Genomic DNA, 13,529 nt, shown 5'->3' with positions numbered 1-13,529 from the left:
AAGGCACCCAGGAATGAGCAAGCGTCAGATTCTGGAATTAAATCTTAACAACGAGCTGTGTGACCTTGGGTAAATGTTCTAATCTCTCTGAGCTATTTTCTTTATCTAACAAAATGGGGGTGATAATTACAGAAACCGCATTAAACTACCAGTGCTTGTCTTATAGTTAGTGTTCAACAGCTTTCAGCTATTATTAAATATCACTTCCCACTGTTGTTTAGAGCAGGAATTATCAAACTGCAAATCTGGCCCATAGCTTGCTTTTATAAGTAAAGTTTTATTGAAACACAACCATATCCATTCATTTATGTACATAGCTGCTTTCATTCTACAACAGAAGAGTTGAGTGGTGGCAACAGAGACTGTATGGCCTGCAAAGCCTAACGTATTTACTGGCTCTTTACAGAAAAAGTTGGCTGACTCTTGGTTGACCAAAAAGGGCATTTCTTTATTTCTTCAAAAAAAGTCAGAATATTTTTACTGATTCGGACTGGCCTGCTGTTAGATCAACTCATTGCCTACTTCCAGGGACACCATTCCAGGGGAATACGGAGTGAATGGTACTCCCTGAAGTTGTGCAACGCAGTGGCCCTGCCCTTGGGCCATCACTGATGATTTGGTGAAGCTGTGAAAAGGCCTCTCTCTTGGCATTTTCCTAAAGCTGAGCCTGGATGAAGGTCTGAGGGGATGTCCCAAGTCATATTTGTGGTGAACTTTCTTTGTTCTCAAAAACAAAATAAAACAAAACAAACTAACAAACAAACAAACAACAACAACAACAACAAAACCATCTTCTCTAGAGTGGAAGATCTCATCTGAGTTACTGCTCTCCACATTTCAGTCTGATCCTAGTAAGAGGCATAAATAAAGACTGTAATAAACCTTCTTAATTCAAGACTTTATCTTCGAAAGCTGCAGGAATTTCTCTGTTAAGTCAGTGCATATTGATGCTAGCACATTCCATTCTTTCTCTGAGGATAGGAGGTTACTAGTGCTCCATCCTCACTGAGTGAGAGATGGGAGTGAAGGCACCCAGGAATGAGCAAGCGTCAGATTCTGGAATTAAATCTTAACAACGAGCTGTGTGACCTTGGGTAAATGTTCTAATCTCTCTGAGCTATTTTCTTTATCTAACAAAATGGGGGTGATAATTACAGAAACCGCATTAAACTACCAGTGCTTGTCTTATAGTTAGTGTTCAACAGCTTTCAGCTATTATTAAATATCACTTCCCACTGTTGTTTAGAGCAGGAATTATCAAACTGCAAATCTGGCCCATAGCTTGCTTTTATAAGTAAAGTTTTATTGAAACACAACCATATCCATTCATTTATGTACATAGCTGCTTTCATTCTACAACAGAAGAGTTGAGTGGTGGCAACAGAGACTGTATGGCCTGCAAAGCCTAACGTATTTACTGGCTCTTCACAGAAAAAGTTGGCTGACTCTTGGTTGACCAAAAAGGGCATTTCTTTATTTCTTCAAAAAAAGTCAGAATATTTTTACTGATTCGGACTGGCCTGCTGTTAGATCAACTCATTGCCTAGGTCCAGGGACACCATTCCAGGGGAATACGGAGTGAATGGTACTCCCTGAAGTTGTGCAACGCAGTGGCCCTGCCCTTGGGCCATCACTGATGATTTGGTGAAGCTGTGAAAAGGCCTCTCTCTTGGCATTTTCCTAAAGCTGAGCCTGGATGAAGGTCTGAGGGGATGTCCCAAGTCATATTTGTGGTGAACTTTCTTTGTTCTCAAAAACAAAATAAAACAAAACAAACAAACTAACAAACAAACAACAACAACAACAACAACAAAACCATCTTCTCTAGAGTGGAAGATCTCATCTGAGTTACTGCTCTCCACATTTCAGTCTGATCCTAGTAAGAGGCAGAATAAAGACTGTAATAAACCTTCTTAATTCAAGACTTTATGATTGGTCTTTAGGAAAAAACAGTACCATGTTATAAAGATACTGAATTTGAAAGTATTGAGTCATCATGTGTCAATACACCCTTTAACAGGCTTCTTTTTCTTTACTATCTTTAAAAATGGAAGTTTGTGTTTGGGGAAGGTATGCTATTGTGGGTGATGGAGGGAGGAGGAGGTAGGAGCCAAGGAAAAAAGAAAATGATAAAAAGGCTGAAATAAAAAAGTGTATGATTGCATTTATAGATTTATGTAAATCTAGTATATATGTCAATATAAAAATTAAGGGGCCTACTTTAATAAAAAAGTCTAAATTAAAAAAAAAACAATTAAAACATAACAATAAAAACCAACCTTGGCTATATAAAAGGTTGGAACCATGGAGAATTCAATCCCAGTTTTGACTTGCAACTGCCATAACCCTTCCAAAACAATCTAGGTCCCAGACTTGAGCTTTGATCTGTGTAAGGTATAAATTTCTCTTCTACACCTTTAACCTCTGTTAATTTGGTTAATAAATGCAGCACCACAAACCTGCTCCTGGAATGACTGGAAAGGCTAGAGCAAAAAGTTTCTCTTGCTGGAATGTGTGTTCATCTGGCCTTAATCATTTTCACAACAGACAAAACTGGTGACCAAATCCGTACTCTGCTTTTGGCAGTTTCTCAGACAAGCCCCTTCCCTGGACCCGTAGGTCCCACCGCCAGCCTGAGCTCTCAGTTGCGCAGACCCGCAGGGGTGTGGCAGGTCCCCCGGGCTCAGGCGGTTCAGTGAGGGGTGTGGCTACATCCCAGTTCCGCCTCTGGGGAGCTTTCAGACAGCTGAACTCTACAGTCTTCCCTGACATGTTTTGTTGATTGTTGCCAGACAATCAGTGTTCTTGCTCATCAATCACATGAGTAATGGAACATAAAGGCTGGTTCTTTATTACAGATCACAATATGGGTGAATCACATATTGACACAAAGGAATCAACACTGTGATTCTTCAAAGCCAGGATGGCGGTGTCTTTAGTGGCAGAGCCACTCTCTAACTAGAGTTGCAGAGTAGGAGGGCCCCAGAAGTCCCTGCTGCCTTTCAAACTTTGGCTTGCATCGGCATTGGAGGAAGAGCTGGTGAAAAACATGCTAGGGGGCTCTACCCCAGGATCCTGATTATTAGGGCTGGGCTGGGGTGGGGTGGGTGGAGGAGGCTGAGAATTTGCATTTCTAACAAGTTCCTAGGAGATGCTGCTGCTGCTGCTGCTGCTGGTCCAGCACGTACTCTGTAGCCTTGATCGAGACCAGAGGTCTTTCACCCTGGTTGTATATTAGTATCACCTGGGAAAGTCCCAAAACTCCTGATGCTCAGCTTCAGCCCCAGAGATATAGTTTCAACTGGCCTGGGCTGGGTCACTTCTTTTCAAAAGCTCCCATTTGATTGTAATGTGCAGCTAGGGCTAAGAAGGATGGGTGGCCAGGCTTCTCATCTCACAGACAGAAGGGAGCTGTCACAAATGCTGCTGAAGCCCAGCGAGGGGAGGGACGCTCCAGGCGAGCACAGGCAGTGAGTGGCCAAGCGGGCTTTCTCCTCCTTCTAAATGCAGCCTGCATTTTCCTAAGGTGGTCCAGTGGGACAGGGGCAGACTGGTGTGGATCCCCCACCCCCAATCTAGAGAGCAGCTCCTAAAGCAGCCCAGGAAGTGAAGACACAGGTGGTAAGGCTGACGAGTGGGAGATGCCACTGGGCATCAGGCAGAATCGTAGCTCAGGGGACAATACCACTTCAATATGTCCCCATTTTACCGATAAGGAAACAGAGTCCTTGAAAGATGAAGAGAGTTGTCTGAACCCCCATGGCAGGTCAGTGGTGAAGCGGGGAGGAGAAGCCCACTCTCCTGCTTTGCCTGCTGGCCCCACTGCCTCAGTCGTGCATGTTGTCAGCCACAGGTGCCAGGGCTAATAACCCAGGTAGGTGGATGGCAAACACAAGTTTGGGGTAAAGAATTAGCACAAAAGATACCATGTTCCAAAGCGGGATAAGACCGCAAAGCAGAGTCTGCGGAGGAGATGTCTGTAAACAGGGTATGCACACATCAGGGGTTTAAAAAGTGTGTGTATTGCAGGGGTGGGGAGTGGTGGTAGTGCTGGTGGGGCTGAATCAAGAGGAGCACTTCTGGAAAGAGGTGTCATGATGTTATGAAACCCACACACAGGTGAGAGGATAAGGTGTGGAGATGGTTCCTCCTGGATCTCAAATCAAGAGAGAGGCTTTAAGGATAGAACTTAGGCGGCTTGATGGATAGGAGTCCCTGCAGCCTGGGGGACCCAATGAACTGATGCCTGACTCCTGCTTGAGAAGCCTACAAGAGGATGATAGGCTGGCCAGCTGCTCTGAGGGGGCAGGGGACAAAAGAGGTGTGGCTGCTACCATAAGGTCAACACAAATCCCTGAGTTTGTAGGAGTGAAGGATGTACAAGTGCTTCCTGCACAGAAGATGGGCCCACCCAGCAAGGCAGGGCTGTGTGGCCTGTGTAAGACAAGCTGGAGGGGCAAGGGGAGCCCAAGAGTGGGAGAACTGCCAGATGCTCAGGGGCAGAGGAAGACACCACAAATGGCCAACTGAAGGGAGTATTTCACCCAAGTCAAGGGCATTGCTGGAGAGAAAGTCCCAGTAATGAAGGGAGCTTTGAAACCCCCACAAAAACACCCAGGAGAGTCTAAAGGGTCTGCTTAACCTCTGCCAGGCCCAGTGAGCCCAATGCCAGTTCCTGGTAAGTAAGGTCATTTGTGCTCCTTCCATCACTCCAAGTGCCAACTCTGGAATGACCGGGAGAAAACTCAGGCTGGGAAAAGAGAAGCAGCCCACTGGTACCCGCCTCCCAGGGCGAGTGTCAGGCCTAAGCTGGGGGAGGGAGAAGCTGTGTCTCGGAATGCAGTTTGAAATTTGGATATTATGACGGACACCACATAGTAGTTGCTGAGCAGAGGACCTTTGAAGTCATGAGACATGTCTGAAATTATATCGAGGGCCAGGGATGGAAGAGCACCACTGGAAGAGTTAAAAAGGACAGTGGTGGAGAAAGTTTCTCTCTGCATACCTAAGAGTCAAGCTTAGTGAACATGCTGGTTATACCCAATCGTGTGGGTGGCAAATGCTTTCTGCCCACACAGGAAGGCAGAACTCCTGTCCTCCAAAGGCCTCTTTGAAAATGGAATCATTAAATCAGGTCCCTGTCCTGTGTCATGTCCCTCTTTCGAAGGCTCTCACTATCCAAAAGTTAAAGTTCGGATTCCTTACTGTGGCTCCTGCTTTTCCCTGGAGCCTCCTCTTGCACCCTGTCCCCACGAACCTCATGCCCCAGTCACACCAAGTCTCTCTCAGCAACATGAATACACCCCTTCCCTCCCCCAGGCCTCTGTAAACATAGCTCAAAACTCCTCAGCTTCTGTCTGGCTGATCCCTGCTCACCAGGTCTCAGTATAGGTGACACTGTCTACGTGAAGCTTTCTCTGAGTGCTCCTACCCCAGTACCCACCATGTCTCCAACCAGGCCTTATCACCATGCATTGGAAAGGTTTTGTTAACTGATTTTCCTAGGTGGCTGAAGGTGTTGGGGAGTGGGGTTATGTTCATCTCGAATCTCTAGCAAAAAGCCCAGTGCCTGGCACACAGTAGGCACCTAATAAATGCTAAGTGAATGTCATGGACACCCTGAAACAGAAGGAATGATTACCTTCTTCTTCATTTTCACATTTTTGAAGATGGCGTGGACCCTCCAAGTCTTTGCAAACATTGCCCCAAAGGCGGTTGTATAGCCCACGGTGAGAATCCAGGTCCTGACCTAGAGGCCATGAGAAAACAGAGGCATTAACGTCTCCTCGGTAGACCAAGGGGGATGCTAGATAATGAGACCAGATACTCTACTTATCAGAGTTTTGCTGGCATTAATAGTCCTTCAAGCACATTTCAATTTGATAGACATTTAGTTCTATCAGCCACTTGCTAGACCCAGGGCCCTGGGCACAGGGCCATCTGAGATTCACATCCTGCCTTCAATGAGCCCACAGCCCAAAGGGAGTCAGTCATAGGGAGAGGCACTGAGGCCCCCCAGGACCCAGATGGACCATTAACGGGTGACAGAACAGCCCTCTGGGCTTCCCTCCTCCATTCCTTCCTTGAGCGCCTTTCATGTGGGGAGACAGTCCTGTAGAGGTGAACATGATCGCTGACTTCTGTATCTCCTCACCTGAGTCTACAGGAGACCAGGTATCCCCAGGAACCTCTTCTACAGCACTCCTGGGTCCTGGGTTGTGGGCAGAGGGTGGAGGAAGGCACTGAGCTGTGGGGGCTGACCCTTGTTCATAACAGATGAACAAGCCTGTTGAGGGCTTTTTCCAGTGCTTAGCAAACTTGCCATTCTGGTAGAGCAGGGCAGGACTCAGCCAGAGCTGGTTCTGGGGGACATCTAATTGGCAACTGTACCCAGGCCAGCTCCAGGCCTTCACTAGAGAGGAAGGCCAGAGGAAAAGGGCTATGACCTTCCCACCCCACTCTCTAGCCTGCTTCCTCAGGCCTTTAGAGGAAGGAGCAATGCTGCCTGGGTCCTGCTGCCCAGCCCCTCCCCCCATGGTTAGGCCGTTTGGCTCCTACTGCACTGTGTGACCTCAGTAGTCCAGTTACTCAGTGCCAGGCCAGCCTGGACGCTGAGCCCACCACACTGGACGATGAATCCCTGCTCAGTACTAAGGCCCTGTCTGGCTCTCGTTCATTCCCCAGGACAAAGATGTACCCTGATTCCGAGCCCTGGGCTGGTGGCTGATGGGAACCGCCAGCCCTGTTAGGATCCAACAGCCGGGATCCCTGCAGGCTGGGAAGGGCTGGGCACCATCTGTTAGGTCTTGGGAGCCTCCTGGATGCCCATTCCCTGCCTGTATTGCCATCAAGGCCAGACCCCATCCTTTCCAGACTTCATCCTCACTGGTTGGACTGGACATCCTCCAAAATACCCAGGAGACTGACCTGGCTCCAAGCTGGGCCCCACATCATGGCCCAGCCCTGGGCTGCGTGCCACCAAATTCTGGAGCCTCCTGCTCACTGGGGCAAAAAAGCTGTGTGCTCTATGAGCTCTAGTTCTAGGCTTTGGTTTTTCCTCTGCTCTCCCTCAGCTCTGTTGAGCTAAGTTTCCCTTCAGAAGTCCCCACATGCCTCGGCTGAACAGAGCAGGAAGGTAGATGTGGTAGGGGAGAGAGACAGCCAGGCTCGAACAGACAGGTCAGGAATCGGACACAGCAAGTTTGCCCAGCCCATGGCTGCTGTCAGCCCATGCAGGAAGTTCCCAGAAAAGCTCCAGCCAAGTCCCTTCGCAGAGTCCCTTCACTCTGCCTTTCTAGCAAGTTGGGACTTCAGCTTTTCATGGACAAAACATTTGCCCTTTCTACTTTGTAAAAATAGGAACTGGCTGGGTAGATTGCAAGGTCGACCCCTTAAGTCCAAGAAGGTTGACAGCATCACAGTTATGTTTCGCAAACATGGATGTATGAGGTGTGAATGCTGACAATGGTACAGGCGGGCACTTATCTTTTTTTTTTTTTTAAATTTCAAGAACAAGGAGAAAGCAGACAGGCAAGAATAAATCACAGTCCTTTAGAGAAGGCACAGGATGGTCACATTATTACCCATATTATAATACAAGTATACAAGAAAAGTAAACAGAGCAGAGAGGAAAAGGAGCCAATTACTGCACATTTAGACTTGAGCTCATTCAATCACCAGATCACACATTCCTAGCCTGTCAGAGTTGTCCAGGCCATTATAGATCATCTCATTCATTTGCCCTTTCCTTCTTTCTTTCCTTCCTTCCTTCCTTCCTTCCTTCCTTCCTTCCTTCCTTCCTTCCTTCCTTCCTTCCTTCTTTCCTTCCTTCCTTCCTTCCTTCTTCCTTCTCTTCCTCCTTCCCTCCTTTCTTATGTTCATTCAGTAAGTACAAATGCTCCTTGATTTACAGTGAAGTTATGTCCCGAAAAACACAAGTTGAAAATATCGTAAGTTGAAAATACCTTTAATATACCTAACTTACTGAGCATCACAGCTTCCTTAAATGTGCTCAGGACACTTATATTAGCCTACAGTTGGGCAAAATCATCTCACCACCATTGCCCAACATCATGAGATAGTATTGTACTACATATTGGTAGCCCAGGAAAAGATCAAAATTCAAAATTCTACTAAATGCGTATTGGTTTTGCACCACTGTAAAGTTGAAAAATCCTAAGTTGAAGCTCTGTAAGTTGGAGACTGTATTATTAAGCCAGGAGCTAAGTATATAATGATAAATACAAATAAAACAGGGTGATTTTGGGGAGCTATCAGTTGAGTGAGAAAACCACTTTGCTGCTGAAGAAGTTGAGACTCAGAGCGTTTAAGATATTTCTGTCAACCACACCACACAGCTCTAGAGCTGGGCCTGGAACTCAGTCCAGCTCTCTCTTTCTCACATCATGCTGCCTCCTTGTCAAAGAGAGTCTTCTTAACCAAAATCAGGTTCACCTACGCCCAGGAGTCAGCCGTCAAAGGGACAGGACACACCACGGTACCTGACCAGCCTGAGGACACCCTCCTGGGTGATCTCAACGCACTTTCAAAGCTAACGAGTTGACATGACTATTAAGACCAATGGCTTTCAAGCAGTTTTGACCACGTTCTCCTACCAGAAAAACAATTTTCATCATGAACGTGCAGAAAATATGGACATTTAAAAAAAGGATGGTAAAAGATGAAATAATATCATTATTTTTACCTCATTGTCTGGCTGACAAAGATCTCTTATTTCAGTTAGAAGTGTTATTCCAATGTGCTTATTAGCATTATTATATTTGCTTTGACTTATGGTTATTTTTTTTTAAGTAATCATTTTCAGGCCACTTGTCTATTATCTATTTTGTGAGGGCTAAATTCATCAAGACTCAATAATATAAATGAAGTCAGTTAGTTAAAACTCAATTATATAAATTTAACCTAGCATCTGTAACTGCAATATGTTGCCATAAACTGAAGCAAAGAATGGCTGAGGATTTCCTGGGCAGAAAGGAATTAACATAGCAGGCCTGAGGCTGTGTCTTTAGGAAGGCCTGCTGGCAAGGCTGGCACTTAAGCTGGTGTCTGGGAACCTGGATTTGGGGAGGGCTCCCACCATTCCTTCAGTGACAAGAGTGACTCTGTGCCTGAACTGTTTGTGCAAACGAACGTGGTTTTCAGGCTGCACAGTTGCCTTCCTCCTGAGAGTCTGGAATTTGGTACGTAGCGGGCAGAGGGTGCCTAGGCGACCGGCCCCCAGTGAAAACCCTGGGCACCGAGTCTCTAGTGAGTTTCCCTGGGAGACGACATTTCACACACGTTGTCACAACTCATTGCTGGGGAATTAAGCGAGTCCTGTGTGACTCCGCAGGGAGGGGCTCTTGGAGGCGTGCACCTGGTCTCCCCCGTCTTCGCCCTACTGCCTTTTCCTTTTGTTGAGTTTACTTTCTCACTGTGATAAATCATTGCTGTGAGTACAACTACATGCTGAGTCCTTCTAGTGAATTACTGAACTGGGGGTCATCTTGAGGACTCTCGACGCAACACCCCACCCCTGTCTGGTATAATGGATTGACCAACCGCTCTGTTCTCAGGATCAGAGTTCCTGCGTAAAGACCACCAGACACACCCACTGAGTCAGGGTCGCAGGGTCAGTCTGAACATTAAATATTAGTACAGCTTAATTTCTTTTTATTTCTACATTAAAAACAAAAGTAAATAAAAGTTGTAATATATTCTTCCATAAGATGATCCCAGTGGGTTCACATGCCATTTGGAGACTGCTCTTCAGACAATGATGATACCACACTAGAGAAGGCAGGACAGTGAGCTCTAGTTCTTGGCCCACCACAGAGCCGCCCGCCACAGGCTGGCTCTGCTCAGAGTGAGCACTGGGCCAGGCCTCTGCGAAAGAGATGTGTTATTTCTCTTTCCACTCCTCCACCATCTCTTTAAGACGGAAATGGACCCTAGAGTTCAGCTTTGCCAATTTAAGGGCTCTCCCTGGGTTATTACCCCCACTTTCAGGCTTTAACCAATTTCCCTATGCTAGCAATTCTCTTATCTCTTTCTTAGTTCCTATCTCTCTGAGTTCCAGACCTACCTACATATGCCACTCCCACTGGAGAGTTAGATGACACTTAGGTGTCCCATAAAACCTTTGCACTTTATGGCCAAAGCTGAGCCTATCAGCTCTTCCCCTGAGCAGCTTCATTTCTTTCTGACTCAGGGACAGGTGCCATTATTCACCTGTCACCCAAGTTAGGGACTGGAAGTCCCCCAGGAGTCCTCCCCCACTCTCACTTTCCGATTCAATCTTCAAGCCCATCTCCTTCTGCCCCTCACCCCACACACTGCCATTCCCTGTGCTCTGAGAGGTGGGGCCCCCTGCCAGCACCTCCTGGGCTCCTTTGCCCTCTGGCTTCTGGCTGGATCTGGAAAGTCCCATCAGGAGATTGAAAGGTGTCAGAAAACAGAAGACAGGGCATATGCTCCCTGCTGCCATTGCTTCTGTGCTATTTCTCCAGCTATAGCTGGCTCCTCACATGGCTCCCTCTCTCTGGGCTCAGAAAGACACGTCTCTCTTTACCCTTCCAGGCCTCGGAGTGGCGAGTCTTCCTGTGGTCTCCAGGGTCTTCCAGACTTGTGTTTGCTTCCTTACCCCCAACCTCCATCCCAGCCTCCATAGGTAGTCCCTTAACTAGAGTCTCTTCATGTGAACCACACATGGGTTCAAGTCCTGGCTTTGTCACTTACTATCTATGTGAGCCTGGGCAGGTCCTGTAACCTCTTGGAGCCTCGATTTTCTCATCTGTGAAGTGGAGATAACAATAATGTCTTTGTCTTCATAGGATGGTTGTGAGGGTTGGATGAAAGGTGTGTAAAGTGTCGAGGTTCTTAATCAATATCTTATTTCTGTTCATGTGTTTCTTATCACAATTCACTGTATAAGAATTGTGGCAGCCTCAGCTAGCTGGTCTCCTTGCCTCTGTCCTCACTTCCTGCTCATCCATCCAATGCCCCCGAGAGAGACTGTTCTCCAAAGAAAATCTAAGCAAGTCTCCCTTTACTGCTCCACTGAGCCCTCAGGTTAAACTCCAGCACGAGACTTAGCAGAGTGTAGCCCCCACCACCCCACACCTTTCCTGCCACTCCCAACATGGCACTTCACACCCGGACAATTCCACGCTGTTTAAACGTTCCTCATATACCACACTGGCGCATGCTGCCCGGGCCTGGTATCAGCTATTTCCTCCACCCAGAATGCCATTCCTCCTTTTATCTCCTTCACACATTATCTATCATTTGTCCTCCAAAATCTACATTCATGAGTCGCGTCCTCTGAGAAGCCCTCCCAGACCTTGCAGGGAGGTCACAACTGCCTCCTCCTTGCAATTTTTGCCCTTGCACACATATCTGCTGTGCTGGTCACACTGGGATGATATGCACGCGATCACCTGTCTGCCTCTCCCACGAGATGGTGCTCCTGGGAGGCAGAGCCTGCTTTGCCCACCTTTAAACCTCTGGAGCCAACACTGAGGGGTGATCGGGCTGGGTGGCCCAGCTAAAGAAGTAATGAACTCTTTGTCACCAAAAATGTGCAAGTGGAGCTGAGCAGGCACATGGCGGGAAGGCCACAGAGGGAACTGCGTTCAATTGCAAAAGAGGCTGAGTTCATGAGTTCAGTGGTCTCTTGCACCCAAATGAAATATGCTGTCTGTGAGACAGTGAGCTCCCTGTCACTCCCCCGATTCAAGCAAAGCTTGGAGGACTCCCTATCAGGATTCTGTAGGGGCATTTTCTGCACTGAGGGAGGTTTTATTTGATGATGTGCCAGGTGTCTCCCTTCTGCATGGCTCTATGATGCCAAATAAACTAGGAGGTTCTAAAGGGCTCTAATGATTCTGTTTCTAATATGCTGCATCTAATACAAGTCTCTCCTGATTCATCAACATAAGACAAACAGCTCCTTCGTTTTTCTCTCCCGGTCTTAAACATATTTCTTTAAACTTTTCTGATGTTAATATCTTTCCTTTTCTCTCCCCAGCCATTAAGAACTTGGCCCCTCTGCACACTGCCTTGAACACATACATCCAAGGGAGGGGGAAGAACTTGAAGCAGGCGATCCCCATCTCAGTCTCAACTATAAAAAAGGAAAAACCAATTAGAGCAAATCTCCAAATGGAAAGAAAAATCTATGCCTGAAACAATTCTGCTCAGCTGCTTGTTCAATTGATTTTGGAAAGGGCTGTCTGGCAGAGAGAAGGGTTTTCAAAGGGCTTTCATTGCCCTTTCGGGGACCAGCAGGAAAATGGACACACAGCCTCTGTGGTAGGTCTGTTCTGATAAACAGGGGCTGTCATGCTATGGGCCTCCTGTCACTACACAGGCACCTGGGCCCTAGGCTGAGAAGTCAGACAGCAGAGGACGAAGCCCTGGCTGCTGGCCTGATACTTGGGGTCAGCTGCATCCCCGCTGTCCAAGGTGCTGAAAAGGGCCTTTCATTTCATTCTGACCGCTTAAGGCAATAGATAGTGAGAGGGCAGGGAAGGAATACCTAAACTCTCCAAAAGCAAACCCCAGACCTCTGTTATGTGTGAGGTGGGGGTAAAGGTATGTGCTGTGGGGCTCAAAGGCCTGAGTCAGCCTGGGATCCCCAGGGCCTGCCTTGTCTTCCTGGGATAAGGGCTGGTGAAGAAATTTGGTGTGTGCCCCAAAGCAATAAATCACTGAAGAGCACACTATAAATAGCTCTAGAGACCTTGTCTTGCCGAGGGTCCTTTAAGATCTGCACGGAAAATGTCTTCTGGGGTTTAGAGTACAGCAAAACCTTTCTAGGGGAACAATTCAGGGGCATGGGATATTCCGGGCACAAACAAGGGTACTCTGGACCCCATTCAGGGCCAGTTGGGCAACTTAGGAGTCTTGGGGCAATCAGAGAAAGGCCTCCCTTTGGGAGGAGGAATTTCTGAGAGATACTCCCTTGGGATATTTTTGGAAAGCACCCCCTCTTTAAAGCTCTCCCAGCTGGACAGCTCATCAGATCACAGGCTGAAGTTCAGCTCCCACCGCCTCTGATGCTGACACCCTGTACAGTGCACAAAATGCACAGCTGCACTTGGCGGTCTTAGCTCAGGCAACAGAACAACGCAGAGTGAGGAAAAAAGATTTTCTTCCCCTTCCCCCCATGACCCCAGAGGTGCCTTAGCCACAGGAAGTGGCGGAGTTTTCTGGAAGTGTGACATTTTCGACATGGGCAATGGCAGAGGGGATATGGGGGGTGTGCTGGGAGGGGCTGCTGCACACCCCCCATATCCCCTCTGCCATCGCCCATGGCAGCTCTGTGGACTGAAGACGTGGACGAGTGGGTGCTGGGGCAAGTGAGGTAGGAGAAGGTGGGTGTATCATGGCGACTGCAGCTGCTGTGTAATTTATGGGCAAGTAAAAGGCATCTGTAGGACTTCCAGAAATAACTGTAGCTCATTCTGAGGGGTCCCCTATTTTAAGTCTTCTCTGGTCTGTCCTTCCAATTTGGCCTCGCTCTTTCC

General features: G+C 47.5%; 1 protein-coding gene across 1 annotated transcript in view; it reads right to left on the bottom strand.

The window, feature by feature from the left end:
* The window catches only part of GABBR2 (gamma-aminobutyric acid type B receptor subunit 2), a 332,110-nt gene that overhangs the window by 58,799 nt on the left and 259,782 nt on the right, over nucleotides 1-13,529 (bottom strand). The window contains exon 12 of the mRNA XM_006911541.1: nucleotides 5,642-5,749. Coding sequence (XP_006911603.1) covers nucleotides 5,642-5,749 — 108 coding nt within the window. The remainder of the gene's footprint in view (nucleotides 1-5,641; nucleotides 5,750-13,529) is intronic.

This window comes from Pteropus alecto, unplaced genomic scaffold (genome assembly GCF_000325575.1).
Source record: "Pteropus alecto unplaced genomic scaffold, ASM32557v1 scaffold114, whole genome shotgun sequence".
NCBI classification, from domain to species: Eukaryota; Metazoa; Chordata; class Mammalia; order Chiroptera; family Pteropodidae; genus Pteropus; species Pteropus alecto.
The sequence above is the reverse complement of the archived record's forward strand: the minus strand, read 5'-3'. Positions and strand labels throughout refer to the sequence as shown.